Genomic DNA, 15,185 nt, shown 5'->3' with positions numbered 1-15,185 from the left:
TGCATACTGGGGGCCCCTGGAGACCAACTAGCCCACCTGGAACCTCCAGTATGCGCCAGGGGGCTGCATTGCACAGAGGTGTAATGAGGCTATGCCCCTTGTTACACCTCTCTGCAACGCAGCCCCCTGGCGCGTTTGCAGAGGGGGAACTAATTCCCCTTGCATACTGGGGGTCCCTGGGGGCCAACCAGCCCACCAGGAGCCTCCAGTATGCACCAGGGGGCTGCATTGCAGAGAGGTGTAATGAGGCCACACCCTTTTTTACACCTCTCTGCAACGCAGCCCCCATGCATGTTTGAAGAGGGGGAACTAATTCCTCTTGTATACTGGGGGTCCCTGGGGGCCAACTAGCCCACCTGGAACCTCCAGTGTGCGCCAGGGGGCTGCATTGCACAGAGGTGTAATGAGGCTATGCCCCTTTTTACACCTTTCTGCAACGCAGCCCACTGGCACGTTTGCAGAGGGGGAACTAATTCCCCTTGCATACTGGGGGTCTCTGTGGGCCAACTAGCCCACCAGGAGCCTCCAGTATGTGCCAGGGGGCTGTGTTGCTATAACCCGGAGGGCGGCGGTCCCCGGGGCAGTGTGGGGTGGATTGGGCACCCCTCACACTTCTTTATCACTATGCCCCTGCGATTTGGTCCCCCTGGGGGGGTAATTTTTTTAAAAAACATACTGTTTTTTTTTTTTTTAAATGTTGGCCTTGGGGGTCCTTGTGGGACCACCTTAGCAGGCATAGGTGGTCAGGGTGTTTCTACCCTGCCCCCTTTTTGTGTTCTACACATTTGTTTTTCTGCTTCCTTGTGCCTCAGTCTAATGAGCACAAGATGTAGAATACCACAATGGATCGCACACCGCTAGCCTCTCCTCCGGATCGCCCCTAAGCACTCTGGTATTTGAAGTGCGTGTAGTTCGAAGAGTAGAAACAAAGTTTGTAAGTGGTTCACCAAAGTTGGTGCGAGTAGGTACTCGTTGTCCCCAAGATCTCTAGACCCGAGACATGGCCCAGGTTTCGGGATAGTTTCCCTCATCAGTAGAGAAGTATTTGGGGTGGATGAGAAGGCCGCCAAGTATCCGTCACAGGCCCTGATGCCTCTCCGGCGCGCAGGTGCATCTCCAGGAGCTCGTCAGCTCGGGACTCATGTGAGCGCTAAGTAGAATACCACAATGGATCGCACACCGCTAGCCTATCCTCCGGATCGCCCCTAAGCACTCTGGTATTTGAAGTGCGTGTAGTTCGAAGAGTAGAAACAAAGTTTGTAAGTGGTTCACCAAAGTTGGTGCGAGTAGGTACTCGTTGTCCCCAAGATCTCTAGACCCGAGACAAGGCCCGGGTTTCGGGATATCTTCCCTGATCAGTAGAGAACGTAGGTGGGGTGGAAAAGAAGGCCGCCACAACCCCGCGATTGTCCTTGGGGGGTCCTTGTGGGACCCCCTGAGCAGGCCTAGGGGGCCAGGGTGCTTCTACCCTGCCCCCTTTTTGAGTTCTACACGTTTGTTTTTCTGCTTTCTTGTGCCTCAGTCTACCGAGGCACAAGATCCCTGCCAACAATTTCTGTTTTGGAGTGTTGACAGACATTGGCAGCCAATCAGCATGCAGCTCGCGCACGCGAAGGTCCGCGCACGTATATATAAATATATATATTATAGTTAGCTGGACATTTTACTCGTACAAAACCATTGAACTTCCCTCGTTATAGTTAGTTGTACTCACTATAACTCACGCGCCCGCAATCCACTGCTGATGATGTCACATATTACATAATTCATGACATGGTCAGTGACATCACTGATTACATCACTGATGAAATCTCAAATGACATCACTGATGACATCACTGATGACATCATCCAGTGAATGTGGTTTGCTTTGATATTTAAATATGTATTATAAATACACTACTTTGAATTGAAGAATGAGTGGATATATAAATATAAATGTGTGGGTGGTGGATTTAGTAACAGTGTCATTGATTGTTTCCTTGACTAATTTGTAGAGTCTCACTATATATAATGTGTAGTTACTAAACTGTGTGAAAGTCTTTATTGCTTTGTCTTAATTGCTATGTTAAAGACTATATTTGTTATTGGTTTCTTAACTGAGTATTTGTATGGGTAAATTAATGTCAAAGTGGTTTGGTGGGGGGTGTGTGATTGCCAAAAAAATGTGAGAATAGTTCATTCAGTAGGTATTTGAGGTTAAGACTACATGTTATAACAGTTGTTTCAGTGAGTGTATATGTTTATGGGTGTGGTGGTGATGAAATATTTCTCTCAATGGTACATCTCCATTAAACTTGAAAAAAAGGCAGTGTATGTGACAGTTATATCTAATTAAGTGTGCCTAAGACTTAGTGATTGTTTGAGTCACTATATGGATAACTGTATACTTGTAATAGTGATTTTATAACACACTAAGTGTGAGTTACTATCTATATAAATAGATGAAGTGGTGTTTGTATAAGTGTGTAGGTGAGTAAATGTAAGTATAATCAATTGTTTCATAAGTCAGAAAGATGTCTTTATAAGTGAATACAATGTGTGCTGGTGTGTAATGTTGAAATAGGCGTATAAGTATATTTGATAGTGTCCTGTTGATTATTCACTGCATATAACACTGAATCTATAGGTAAGTGGTGTGTATAGTTCTATGAATAACTGAGTGGGTGTTTAGAAATTTCTATTGGTGTGTCAATGGTTTCAAATATGGCACTTTCTATTTTACAGTGAGTGATGAAAGATTATACTAGTGTGTGATGAGGTGTATTTGATTGTCACATGGATGATGTCATCAGTGATGTCATCAGTGATGTAATTTGAGATGTCATCAGTGATGTCATCAGTGATGTCACTGACCAGGTCATGAATGATGCACTTTTTGTGACGTTCCGGTGGCGCAGAAGACTGAGCTATAGACACCCTTGCTCCGGCCAAACGGCACTACTCAGCCCGAAAGAGCCCCTCTCAGCCCTGGTTTTCTGATCACTTAAGATTGCTGCGGCAGAAGTGCAGGAAACAGGAGCGGGCCTGGCATGCTCACCCTGATCCACCGGGAAAAGCCCTTCATAAAGCTCTACTTAGAGACTATAAGAAAGCAATTATTGAGGAAAAAAGGAGCCATTTCACCAATCTTACGGCCTCCCTCAAATCATCAAGGGACCTTTTTAATATAATTGATGCACTCTCGGCACCTAAAACAGCTGACCCTACCATCGAAACTCAGGAACTCTGTAATAATATTGCGAGTTTCTTCCACTCTAAGATTGCGGACATCTATACTTCTCTTGAAACTCGCAATCTTGAGCTGGATGTCAACGCAGTAGGTTCCCTTTCTCTACCTGCCTCTCCCTCTATTGAGAATGTTGATGCTTTCTCTAAACTACAGCTTACTTGTTTTCCTCTTTTGACTCTAGAAGAGCTCGACCTCCTTCTTGATGCCACCAAGTCTTGTTCACCTCTCGACCCCTGCCCCCTAAGAACCTTGAAGACTTGCAGAGGGTCGGTCCTCCCTCCTCTTTTGGAGGTTATGAACATGGCCATCAGTGAGGGGGTCTTCCCCTCATCCTGGAAGACCGCCATTGTTAAACCACTGCTCAAAAAGCCCTCTTTGGACCCTGGAGTTCTTAAAAATTATCGTCCCATTTCCCTGCTCCCAGCCCCAGCTAAGATACTGGAGTCTCATATAAACCGAAACCTCTCTACTTTTATTGAAAGTTCTGAACTCTTAGATGCCTCCCAACATGGGTTCCGGGCAGCTCATAGCACCGAATCTGCCCTAACGGTTGTGATTAACAACATCCGCATGGAGGTTGATAGGGGACATCCTACTCTGCTAGTGTTATTAGATCTCACAGCAGCGTTTGACACTCTGTCCCCGTCAATCCTGATCTCCAGGCTCATGGACATCGGAGTAGAGGGTACTGCCCTCAGCTTACTCTCCTCCTTCTTACATCACAGGGAGCAGAGAGTTAAAATGGGCAATTTTCTCTCCGCCTCTCAAAAAGTGCAATGTGGGGTACCACAGGGCTCCTCGTTGAGCCCATTATTATTCAACATCTATGTTACCCCACTTGCCAAGGTGGTGAGATCCTTTGGTCTTGAGGTATTATCGTATGCCAATGATGCCCGGATCCTGGTATCTATTACCCAGTCGGCCAGTGACTCTGCGTCCAATTTTTGAGCATGTATGGAGGCAGTCTCCCAGTGGATGGTGCGTAACTTTTTACAACTGAACGGTGAAAAGACCGAAATTATTGTCTTTGGAGGCAGTCAAGATCTGTGGTCAAAAGACTGGTAGCCTTCTTCACTGGGGGACTACCCTCTTCCTACTCTTTCCGCCAGGAACCTTGGTGTCCTAATCGACCCCGTTCTCTCATTCGATTCTCAGGTAAACAGAACGGTGTCTACTTGCTGTGCCATCATTAGAACACTGAGGAGATTGCTCCGTATTTATCTCAGGCAGCCCGGAAACAATCCACTGTTGCCTTAGTTTCATCTAGGCTAGACTATTGTAATGCCCTATATAGTGGCATTACCAAAAGCTCTATCCACCGCCTCCAAATGGTGCAGAATGCCGCGGCCAGGATTATCTTGAATCTTCCTAGGCTTGCTTCTGTAACCTTGGCCAGAAGGAACCGCCACTGGCTTCCGATTTCCTCTCGGATTTCCTTCAAACTCCTTTGTCTAGCCCATGGTGCAATTCATGGCTCAGGCTCAGAGGGTATTAGGTCCCTTTTACGCGTCTATACCCCGCAAAGAACTCTCCGCTCGGCATCTAAGAACATGCTCTCGGTTCCTAGATTTCTGAAGGCTAAATTGGGAGGTAGAGCATTTTCCATCTTGGCTCCAAAACTTTGGAACTCCCTCCCTCTGGAGCTCTCCAGCCAGTCTCCTTTGGTGGTTTTTAGGAAGCGCCTGAAGACCTGGCTTTTTTCTCAGGCATATTAGAGGCTCCGCCCCTAACGGTATTTTGATTTTGCAGTTGGTAGTTTTGGACTTTTGTGTGTCTGACTTTGCGCCTTGATGCCCCTTGGGGCTAAGTTCGCGCGTTATAAAACGCCTTTCATTCATTCATATTTATCAGGCAGGACTAAGCCACTTTTTGTGGCGTAATCCTGCCTGATAAATATCAGTCCCTTTAACGCAGTGTCCTGCGTTCCCAGCAGCATCCATGGACTGGAGTAATATATAGCATCCTCAAAGTCAGTCTTTAAAAAATTCCAAAGAATAGGACATGATAATCCAAATCCAAATGTTTCTCAAGAAAAGTCATAAACCGTGTCCGTGGGTCATATCTGCCCAAACGCCGATATTCCGAACGATTGAAAATTCCTTTCCTTGAGAAACATTTGGATTTGGATTATCATGTCCTATACTTTGGAATTTTTGAAAGACTGACTTTGAGGATGCTATAAATTACTCAAGTCTGTCCGAATTGTGTGGGTAAAATTGATACCTAGTCACTTTGAATAAGAATGTACTTACGTCTCGTCTAACATTTGGAAGAAATATTTAGTTATATGACAACATGATACCGACATAACTTGAAGGAAATAGGAACGCCCTGAAGAAGTTCTGTTGTACAGAACGAAACGCATCGGCTGGCTGTGGTAAATAAACTTAAGAAAAATAAAAGCATTTGAATATACACTAAGATTCAGCGCTTCAATAAGGACTCTAAGTGATATGATTTGATTGGACTTGTTGTGCAAGTGGTGCTGTGCCAAACTTTGGAATATTCTCCACTACTCTCTACTACTCACTCTCTACTACTCCACTACTCTCTAATACTCACTCTCTACTACTCATTCTCTACTACTCTACTACTGTCTACTACTCACTCCCTACTACTCTCTACTACTCACTCTCTACTACTCACTCGCTACTACTCTCTATCTACTACTCACTCTTTACTACTCACTATTTACTACTCTCTACTACTCACTCTCTACTTCTCACTCTCTATAACTCTCTCTCTACTACTCTCTACTACTCACTCTACTACTCACTCTCTATTACTCTCTACTACTCACTCTCTACTACTCTCTCTCTACTATTCTCTACTACTCACTCTACTACTCACTCTCTACTACTCTCCACTATTCTCTCTCTCTGCTACTCACTCTCTACTACTCACTCCCTAGTACTCATTCTCTACTACTCACTCTCTACTACTCTCTACTACTCACTCTTTACTACTCTCTACTACTCACTCTCTACTCACTCTCTACTACTCACTCTACTACTTACTCTCTACTACTCACTCTCTTCTACTCGCTCTCTACTACTCACTCTACTACTCTCTACTACTCACTCTCTGCTACTCTCTCTACTGCTCTCTACTACTCTCTACTACTCACTCTCTACTCTCTATTACTCACTCTCTACTCTCTAACTCTCTACCTCTCTCTACTTCTCTCTACCTCTACCTCTCTCTACACGCACACATATACATATATATATATGCATATATATGCATATATATATATATATGTATGTGTATATACATACATATATAAACATATATAATCTGCATATCTATATAATTACAAATATAAATGCATGCATACATATACATATATGCATACATATGCATGTTATTTACATGAAAGTTGAAAAAACACTAATAAAAGCAAAGCTAAAAAGCCACCTCATTACAAACAGAATGGCTTTAACTTAAACGAGGGCGAGATCTATTGCATTTTCAGTGCTTGTTTACTTTGGTTCCATCAAGAAGGCATTCAGATGTGTCACACATTTGCCATAAATTCTGAATGTTAGCACTCTAGTTGCTCATTAGATCACTGTAGTAAAGCTACTGCTCACCAGGGAAGTCTGCTGCTGGTATGCAAAGTGCATGTTTCAGTCTGCATGTCAGAATTTTTTTAATGAAATAGAAGAGGATTTGAGAAGTCACTCAAAATGTGCCCTACTTTTTCTTTCTAAAGCACTAATCATACTTTCTATGGCAAAATGAGCCCCCTCATTTTGTTCCTTTTTAAATTAAATGTTTTAAGACTTACCACTTCATTCCAATCAAGATGGCTTCTGGTGTGCCATACCTTTGTCATAAGTAATACTGTTAGCGCTCTAGTTGTTCTTTAGAACACTCTGGGACATTCTGTCATTGGGCTGTACTTGGGCTACATCTGGGTGATATTTGGGCTACATTTGGGCTCTTTTGTCTCTGGTGGCCATCTTGGGAGACTGGCATGTCAGAATTCTTTAATGAAATAGAAGAGGATTTGAGAAGTCACTCAAAATGTGCCCTACTTTTTCTTTCTGCAGCACTAATCATACTTTCTATGGCAAAATATAACCCTTCATTTTGTTCCTTTTTAAATTAAATGTTTTAAGAGTTACCACTTTATTCCAATCAAGATGACTTCAGGTGTGCCATACCTTTGTAATAAGTAGGACTGTTAGCGCTCCAGTTGTTCTTTAGAACACTCTAGAAGGCTGCAGTAGAACACAAAGGAATCAACTGACAGTCTCTGTCCTTGTTGGATGTACATGTTTTACTGAGAATGTCAGACTTCATTCTCACATGATTGGGAAAGATAATGTGAATTTACAGAAAATATGCTTTCAGTTTAGCTTATAGATCCCCTTCCAAACCACTGTGGGAAAAGCATGAGATAATAGTTTTCTTTCAAACATGATTCATGATATCCCAGAAGAAGGCTTTTTCACATGGTAAAATCACCTTAGAACACACCACAATTCCTAAAGTGAGTATGGTACCATCAACAAATGAATTGTAATGTAACTAAAGTCCTAAAACCTTCTATTAACTGCAATGCTTTTTAATGAGGTGCTATCATGTATATTGGTCCCAGGATGGCGTACCCCGCGATTAAAAAAAAAAAAATGTTTTGGGCCTGGGGGGTCCTTGTGGGACCCCCTGAGCAGGTCTAGGGGGTCAGGTTGCTTCTACCCTGTCCCCTTTTTGAGTTCTACACGTTTGTTTTTCTGCTTTCCTGTGCCTCAGTCTACCGAGGTACAAGATGGCTGCCAACAATTTCTGTTTTGGAGTGTTGACAGACATTGGCAGCCAATCAGAATGCAGCTCGTACTCGGGAAGGTACAGAGTACAGTAAGCTTACAGTAAGCTTATATAGATCTATATGTGTTTTCAAATTCAATTTTCTCAACAACTACTGGAGGGATTTACACCATTTAAACAAAAGGCACTACTGCGTACCAGTCCCTACCATTTTGCCAAGTTTGGTGTAATTCCATTCAGCGGTTCGGGCTGTAGCCGTGTCTGAACGTCCTATGGAAATTAACATGGGGAAAACACGTTTTGGGACCCCCCTTTTTTCTCGGACCCCTCATGACGAATCCCCCCGAAACTTCCAGGGAAGGAGTGGAGCGGAGCTGGCCTAAATTTTGGAAAATTACACGCAAATTCCTCAACCGGCGCCAAAGTTATTCCCAATAGAATGTTGTGGATTTCCTATGGAAACAAGGTCCTAACTATATATACCTACTGGCTATCGCCAGTAGGAGATATATATATATCGTGATCGTGATCAAGGGGAGGAGCCCCGAAACGCGTCGAGTGATACATTGTTTCTACTGCCGAGAAACGCTGAATAAAAGAAGTTTCTGAGGAAAAAACGCCGATTGTGTCCGTGATTCATATCGTCCTAACACAGGACTTTGGTGTGGATTTTCGAATTAAATATATATATATATATATATATATATATATATATATATATATATATATATATATATATATATATATATATATATATCTTCATTTTAGAGCTCTTAGAGTTACAGACTATATGGTAGGATTGATATCATGGATTTTTGTGACTGAGGGTTAATGTTTGCATTGTTCAGCATTCCGTCTATCATTTGTTCCTTTTGATTTTGTCGCCCTAAGTATGCCGAGACGTGGGTCCCGTGCACGCTGCGCCACTGGATTCAAGCTAGCCTGGCTGATGAGGGGTGATGCTTCAGAACCGGTCCTAGAATGCTCGTTTCCAGTCCTGGGGGAACCTGGCTTGGCAGGTCGGGCTGGACTGTTGCTATGAGGAACAGGGTCAAGACTGATTTGCATATTGCTACGTCCAAACTGGGGTGGCGTGATGAGCAAAAGAACGATGGATTAAACCCCGATCTTTGTGACCGAGGGTGAATGTTTGATTTTAAGAGTTTTATATAGCACAAACTTGACCCAAATCGGGTATCAGAGCGCTTTAAATAAGGACACATTCATTTTTGTTAGGCATAGGGAGATTAAGTGATTTGCCCAGAATCACAGGATGTTCAGCGTCATTGCCGAGACTCGAACCCAGTTCCCCTTGCCTGGGATTGCAATTTAAATGTCAAAATTCAAATGTCATTTATCATCACCTCTCTGACATTCACAAAAACTTGAATTTCCAGAAAGTCTGTCCAGGATAAACAGAATTGTGAAATGTTCACTAGGTATTCCAATATCCTCTCATCAACTGGCATACTCATCCCTCAAGTTTCCCAGGCCTTTACGTAGTAACTAACCCAGGTTTTCCGTTGCATTCTGGGACTTGTACTTTTGATTTTACATTGGCTTTATAGAAAGCAAAAATCCTGATATGGGGAGCTATTATCGCCTTGTACTTGGGACTCTTGACCGGGTTGTTTTGAGCCACAAATCCTAAAACCTTTGAGCGGGAAATTTGTGTTAATCCCGGGGAAGGTGAAAAATCTAACACTAAAGCTCAATTGGGTGCATTTAACAAATGCTAACTATAGGGGCAGCAGAGAAGGATTTCTTTTTACACTGGTTTAGTTCCTGAATCAAATCTCACTTCCAAAGTGATTTCCATTTTGTTTCGGTTCCAAGCTTTTAAAGTTTTTGGTAAGAAGGAAAACATAAGAACCTGAGTCCCCCATTCTGAGAGGGGGGAAATGAATTTTTGGGCTTGAGTTGCCAGAGAATAGGCACAACTCCCACTTTCTGCGGTAAGTAAAACAAAAACCCCACGAAGTATCGTTTTTTTTTTTTTTTTTGGTGGACGAGAGAAAGTCAATCCGATTGTAAACGGTGCACGGGGAACAGCAGTAGTGGCGCGGAGCTGCCTGGTGGTCGTGGAGCTGAGGTTATTTTGTCGAAGTCGGAGCATAAAAAACCATGGAAAGGGGAGGGACGAAGAAACACGGAAACATGGAATTTTACGGCAGATAATAAAGGTTAGGGATGTCAAGCGAAACCAGTGAAATGTTAAGTTAGTTACTTCCGTTCACTTTTTTAGAAAGAATATTGTGCCGACTTTAAGGAAAAAAATATTAAACACGTGTGTTATCTCATCACAGTTATTGTCTTTTCAGTCACTGCCCGAATCACCGACCGACGTTTATAGCACTCTTCCCCATGAACCACCAATTGTGCTGCTCTCTCTTTCTCGGCTGAAAATCATCTTAAATTATGTAGAAATATGGAATTGAAAGTATGCGGAAATTAAATTGGCTGGTATACCTCGAAGTTGTATTTATTTATTTTTTCCCATGATGAGGGCAAACTAACGTCTGTGGCCATTTTCATGTATTTTTCTGCATGTTGGCATTTTGAGGCGACATTTTATGATACACGCCATGATGGTTCTCTTTGTATTAACTGTTAATAAAATAAGAGCATACATTGTTTCGCGTGTGAATGAAAGCAACAACCAGCCCCTCACTCCATTAAAACAAGCATTTACAATGCAATGGTCTCGGCAATATTATAGGTAGAGCTATTGACATTGCTCATAATTTTTGTATTTTTTTTTTATCCCTAAATAAATGGCATTGTTTTTTCTATGTGAGACCTTTGAACTTTGGGCCCATGATGTGGTGTTTGGGAGGCCAGGCTGGAGTGCTTTACCCATGGCTAACCCACCTTCTCGGTCGGTTGTCTGCAGCCCACACTCGGCTACCTGTCCCCATATGAAGCTGATTTCAAGAAGGAGGTCACAACCTGAGGATATGGTGCTAGACCTGTTGACTTGGACGCTGGGGAAGCGGTTCGAGTCTCGGCGGCGACGTTCATCATACTCTGATTCTGAGCAAATCGCTTAATCCTCCCCGTACTAAACTTCCAATTAATGAGTCCCTCGGTAATGCAACTGATGCTCGTGTAAAGCGCCCTGATGCCTTCGGGCCAAGTTCGCGCTTTAGAAAACTTCCCCAAAATAAAGAAGCTATTTTGTAGCAGTCCGATTCTAAGAAGAAAATCTACGCACGCACCGGAAGTCAGGCAATGTCGCCTGTGACGGGGGCAGGGCCGCGTCCGGACCGGAAGAGGAGGCAGGCGAGTAAATGCGTATGGCGGCCCGGGGCTCCTGTGAGCAGTGGAGAGCCTCGGGCCGCCAGCACGAGGTTACGCGAGTGTTGCGGGGCTCCCTTGACCAAGAGGGAGCCCCGTGAAAGGAGCTGGCAAGAGCTGCAGCGGCGGAGTCGCCCGAGATTGGCCCGGTAAGTTAAAAAGGGCTGGGGGGGTCTTGGTGACCTTGTATGTGTGTCTGTGTGCGACGGGGGGGGGGAGAGAGAACTCGTGTGTGTGTGTGTGCGTGCGCGTGTGTATGTGTGTGGGGCGGTGTATGTGCGTGCGTGCATGGGCGCTTGTGTGTGTGTCTGAGAGAATGCGCGACAGCAGCTGCCCACAGCGAGCGCGTTCGCGTGCGCGTTTCAAATCGCCTCCAAGGCGATGCACACGGCTAGGATTGTCTCCTGGAAAGGAGACACGGCAACAATAGGTTCTCGGCGAGAACGCGCTTCCGCGCGCTTAGCCGAGACCTAAAAAACAGGAGTGGCAGCTGCTTCCCTAGGTTGCCCTAAGGTAAGGGTACCTACTCAGTTGCTTCGCTGTAAAATGGATCCAAAATAATAGCAGAAGCCTGCGAGTGGTGCGCGCGCGCCACAGCGAGCCGTGGTTTCAATGATCGGGCCTGTGTCTGGGCACAATTATTGAAACCACATGGCCTATTGGTGTCTATTATGCGCACCAAGCGCGTAATAGACACCAATAGGCCATGGGCGGAGCAACGCGCCCACCTTGGGCCTATTGCGTGTCGTTTTACTGATAAACATGCACGCAAAGGCCGATAGCGGGACACAACAGGAAAAGCACACGCACAAGCGTGTGCTTTTCCTAGGTCACTCTTCTAAACCCTGTTTTTGCCTACTAAATGTCTCGCGCTGGGCACTGCACCAATAGGCGCGAGACCTAAAAATGATAGCCGGACTGAGAAAGCCATCAAGTGCCCGAGTGAAATGAGCTTAAGAGAGGTAAAATAAGTATCAGGTTTATATGAACTGGGCAGGAAAAATATGGGTATATTCGGATTCAGGGGGACTGTGTAGACTGTTCCCAAGCAATGACAGTGTTACACCTGCTTGCCGCAGCCAGGTGCACCCATATATATATATATATCACCTCGGTAACAAGCTCCTGGAAGCAGGCTAATGTCATCTCTGAGCTCTTCTACCCTCATAGCAGGGAAATTATATGATTCTTCTGAAATAGTTCATGTGACAGACAAGAAGGGATATATAAGTATGCAGGAACATAGATGGATAACCTCTTACCTTTAAGTGCTGAACCTAAAATGGAGACATTACAGGTATTTGGAAGACACTGAGAGCCAGGGAAACGACTGTTGAAATTGATTTTGTCCTGTCCAAACTCAGCCTAGAGAGATTGAGAGAGACAGATATTGATCACACAATATAGAGAGGCAAACACAACTCTCAGTCACTCACAGCTGAGTAAGTGCCTGCATTCATAGCTTAACATGGCAGGATAGGAGGATGAGTCTACGTTAATAGGTTACAACATTTGTACATACGTATGTTAGGAGGTAACAACAGGAGAGCATGAGCTTGTGGTCACAGGTGTATGAAGGCTTAGTTATAGGCCTAAGCATGCATTTAAAAGTGAAATAAATAATTCCCAGTGGATGATTTGAACATGCCTTGATGACATAATGAATATGAGCGGGATTTCGTATGTAAGTAAGAACATACAATCCTTGGTAAGAATATTATGTCTCAGAGCAGGGAAGTGCTAGGTTTTCCTGTGTAGATACGAGTGTGCATTCTTAAGTGAATTTGAGTGTGCTTATACACTGGAGTACAACGAAGCTTGGACTCATCATCATTACATTTGAGAGAGGAAAGCAGAAAGAGGATCAATAGCCCTTTCTGTACAATATTTTAAAGTTTTGTTCCACTGGCAGGTGTGCACAGTCTTGGTGGAGGGCCGCCAAAATAACATTACAAACTTCGGGAGGAAGGTTGAATGCTATCAACTGCCGCTGCTTAATCTACACGCAAGAAAATGTAGAGTTGACAGGTTGGGGTGGAGGACCCTCCCCTGCTGCTGCGGCAGAAGATCCCCCGGAAGTGGCAGCCTGAACGGAGGATCGATGCTCAATTCGAGAGGCTTGGGATGCCAGACTCTCTGTGCCCAGTCTGGAGCCACAAGAATGACTTGGGGCTCAGTCACTCCTGATTTTCTTGAGCACACTGGACAGGAGTGGTATGGGCAAAAAGGCGTATAGGAGGCCTGAGCTTCACTCAAGACGAAAAGCGTCTCAGAGCGAGACCGCCTGGAAACTCAGCTGTGTAAAACTGCTGGCATTGCGCGTTCTTGGCAGAGGCAAACAGATCTAACAAAGGCTTTCTCCACTGTTGAAAGAGAACTTGAGCCACCTCCAGATGGAGACACCATTAGTTATCCCCTAGGCATCGACAGCTGAGTTTGTGCGCCCTGGCATTAATTCAGAGAACCAGCCAGGTGTTAAACCACTAGGGATATACTCTGCTGGTCTAGCAATGTTCAGAGACACAGTGCCTCTTGACAAAGGGTCCACGACCCAATCCGCCCTGTTTGTTGCAGTACCACATGGCGGTGGTGTTGTTCGTGTACATTCGAACCAGCTTTGCCTTGATTGAAGGACGAGAGGCTTTCATTGCCAAGCAAATCAGTAAGTTAATGTGGAATCCTCTGATCTCCACCTCTCCCAGATGTGACACATGCATCTGTCACTACTGTGTGGTATGGGTGGGCAAGGCAGAGGGGTCTACTTCGGACACAATCGCTGTTAGTCAGCCACCACTGCGGGTCCTGTGCGGTTCACTGCGAGATCTGGACCATGTTGGAGGGATTCACTTGATGCTGCGCCCACTAGATCTTCAAGTTTCACTGCAGAGCCTGCATATGCCAAATGGCATGTGTCACTAGCAGAATGCAGGAGGCCATGAGGCCCAGCAGCCTCGGAATAATTGGTCACTGCAATCTAGGATAGAGGCTTAAACATTGGTATCATAACCTAAATATGCTGAACTTGCCGCTCTGGAGGATAGGCATTAAACTGCATTGCGTGTCTGGAATCAGCTCCGATGAAATGGAGCATCTGAGAGGGAGTCAGGTATGTTTTCGCCATGTTGATAGTGAACCCCAGCGAATGCAGGAGGTTCGCCATAGTCTGGAGGTGTGAGAAAGCCTGCAGCGAGTGGTGAGCACCGTGAACTGAAAATGCTTGTGGCCTACTAGAAACCGCGGGTAGCGCTGATGAGCAGGCAGGACTGAGCTATTTTTATAAATTGGTGTTGGATTTCTCACCTCAATTCGGGTCTGTGGTATGGGGACCTTGTGTCTCTGGACCCAGATGCCAGGGCAGAGCTCTTTTGGTGGCTGGAGAACTTAGACGCCTGGAACGGCAAAGCTATCTTCGGCTTATCCCCGGATTTTGTCCTAGAATCAGATGCCAGCCTTCATGGCTGGGGTGCTCGTTTGGAAGACCAGAACACCGGTGGGGTCTGGACCCTGTCGGAATCTTCTCAACACATAAATTTTCTGGAATTGACGGCCGGTTTATACGCCCTTATGAGCTTCAAACACTCCATCCAAGGGAGATCCGTCGTTCTGAAAATGGACCACGTTTCCGCTGTGGCCTATATCAATCGCCTTGGAGGGACGAGATCTGCGGATCTCTCCAACCTTGCCAGGAAACTTTGGATGTTCTGCCTGGAACACAAAATTTCCCTCAGGGCGGAATATCTTCCCGGGAAATCGAATATTTCTGCAGACTGGAATTCAAGATTCCTTATAGACTTCTCGGACTGGAAACTCGATGTGAACGTCTTCAATTCCCTCTTCCACTTTTGGGGTCCCATGGACGTGGATTTATTTGCCAGCAGGCTTAC

General features: G+C 44.9%; 1 protein-coding gene across 2 annotated transcripts in view; it reads right to left on the bottom strand.

Annotated features, from left to right (window-relative positions):
- SCLY (selenocysteine lyase) overlaps nt 1-15,185 on the bottom strand; it is a 189,770-nt gene that overhangs the window by 15,234 nt on the left and 159,351 nt on the right. For both annotated transcript variants that reach the window (XM_078666457.1, XM_078666456.1), the window contains exon 11: nt 12,564-12,666. In XM_078666457.1, the coding sequence (XP_078522583.1) occupies nt 12,564-12,666 (103 nt within the window). The remainder of the gene's footprint in view (nt 1-12,563; nt 12,667-15,185) is intronic.

Source organism: Lissotriton helveticus, chromosome 11, assembly GCF_964261635.1.
Source record: "Lissotriton helveticus chromosome 11, aLisHel1.1, whole genome shotgun sequence".
NCBI classification, from domain to species: Eukaryota; Metazoa; Chordata; class Amphibia; order Caudata; family Salamandridae; genus Lissotriton; species Lissotriton helveticus.
Note: the sequence above shows the minus strand (reverse complement) of the source record. Positions and strands in the feature narration are given on the sequence as shown.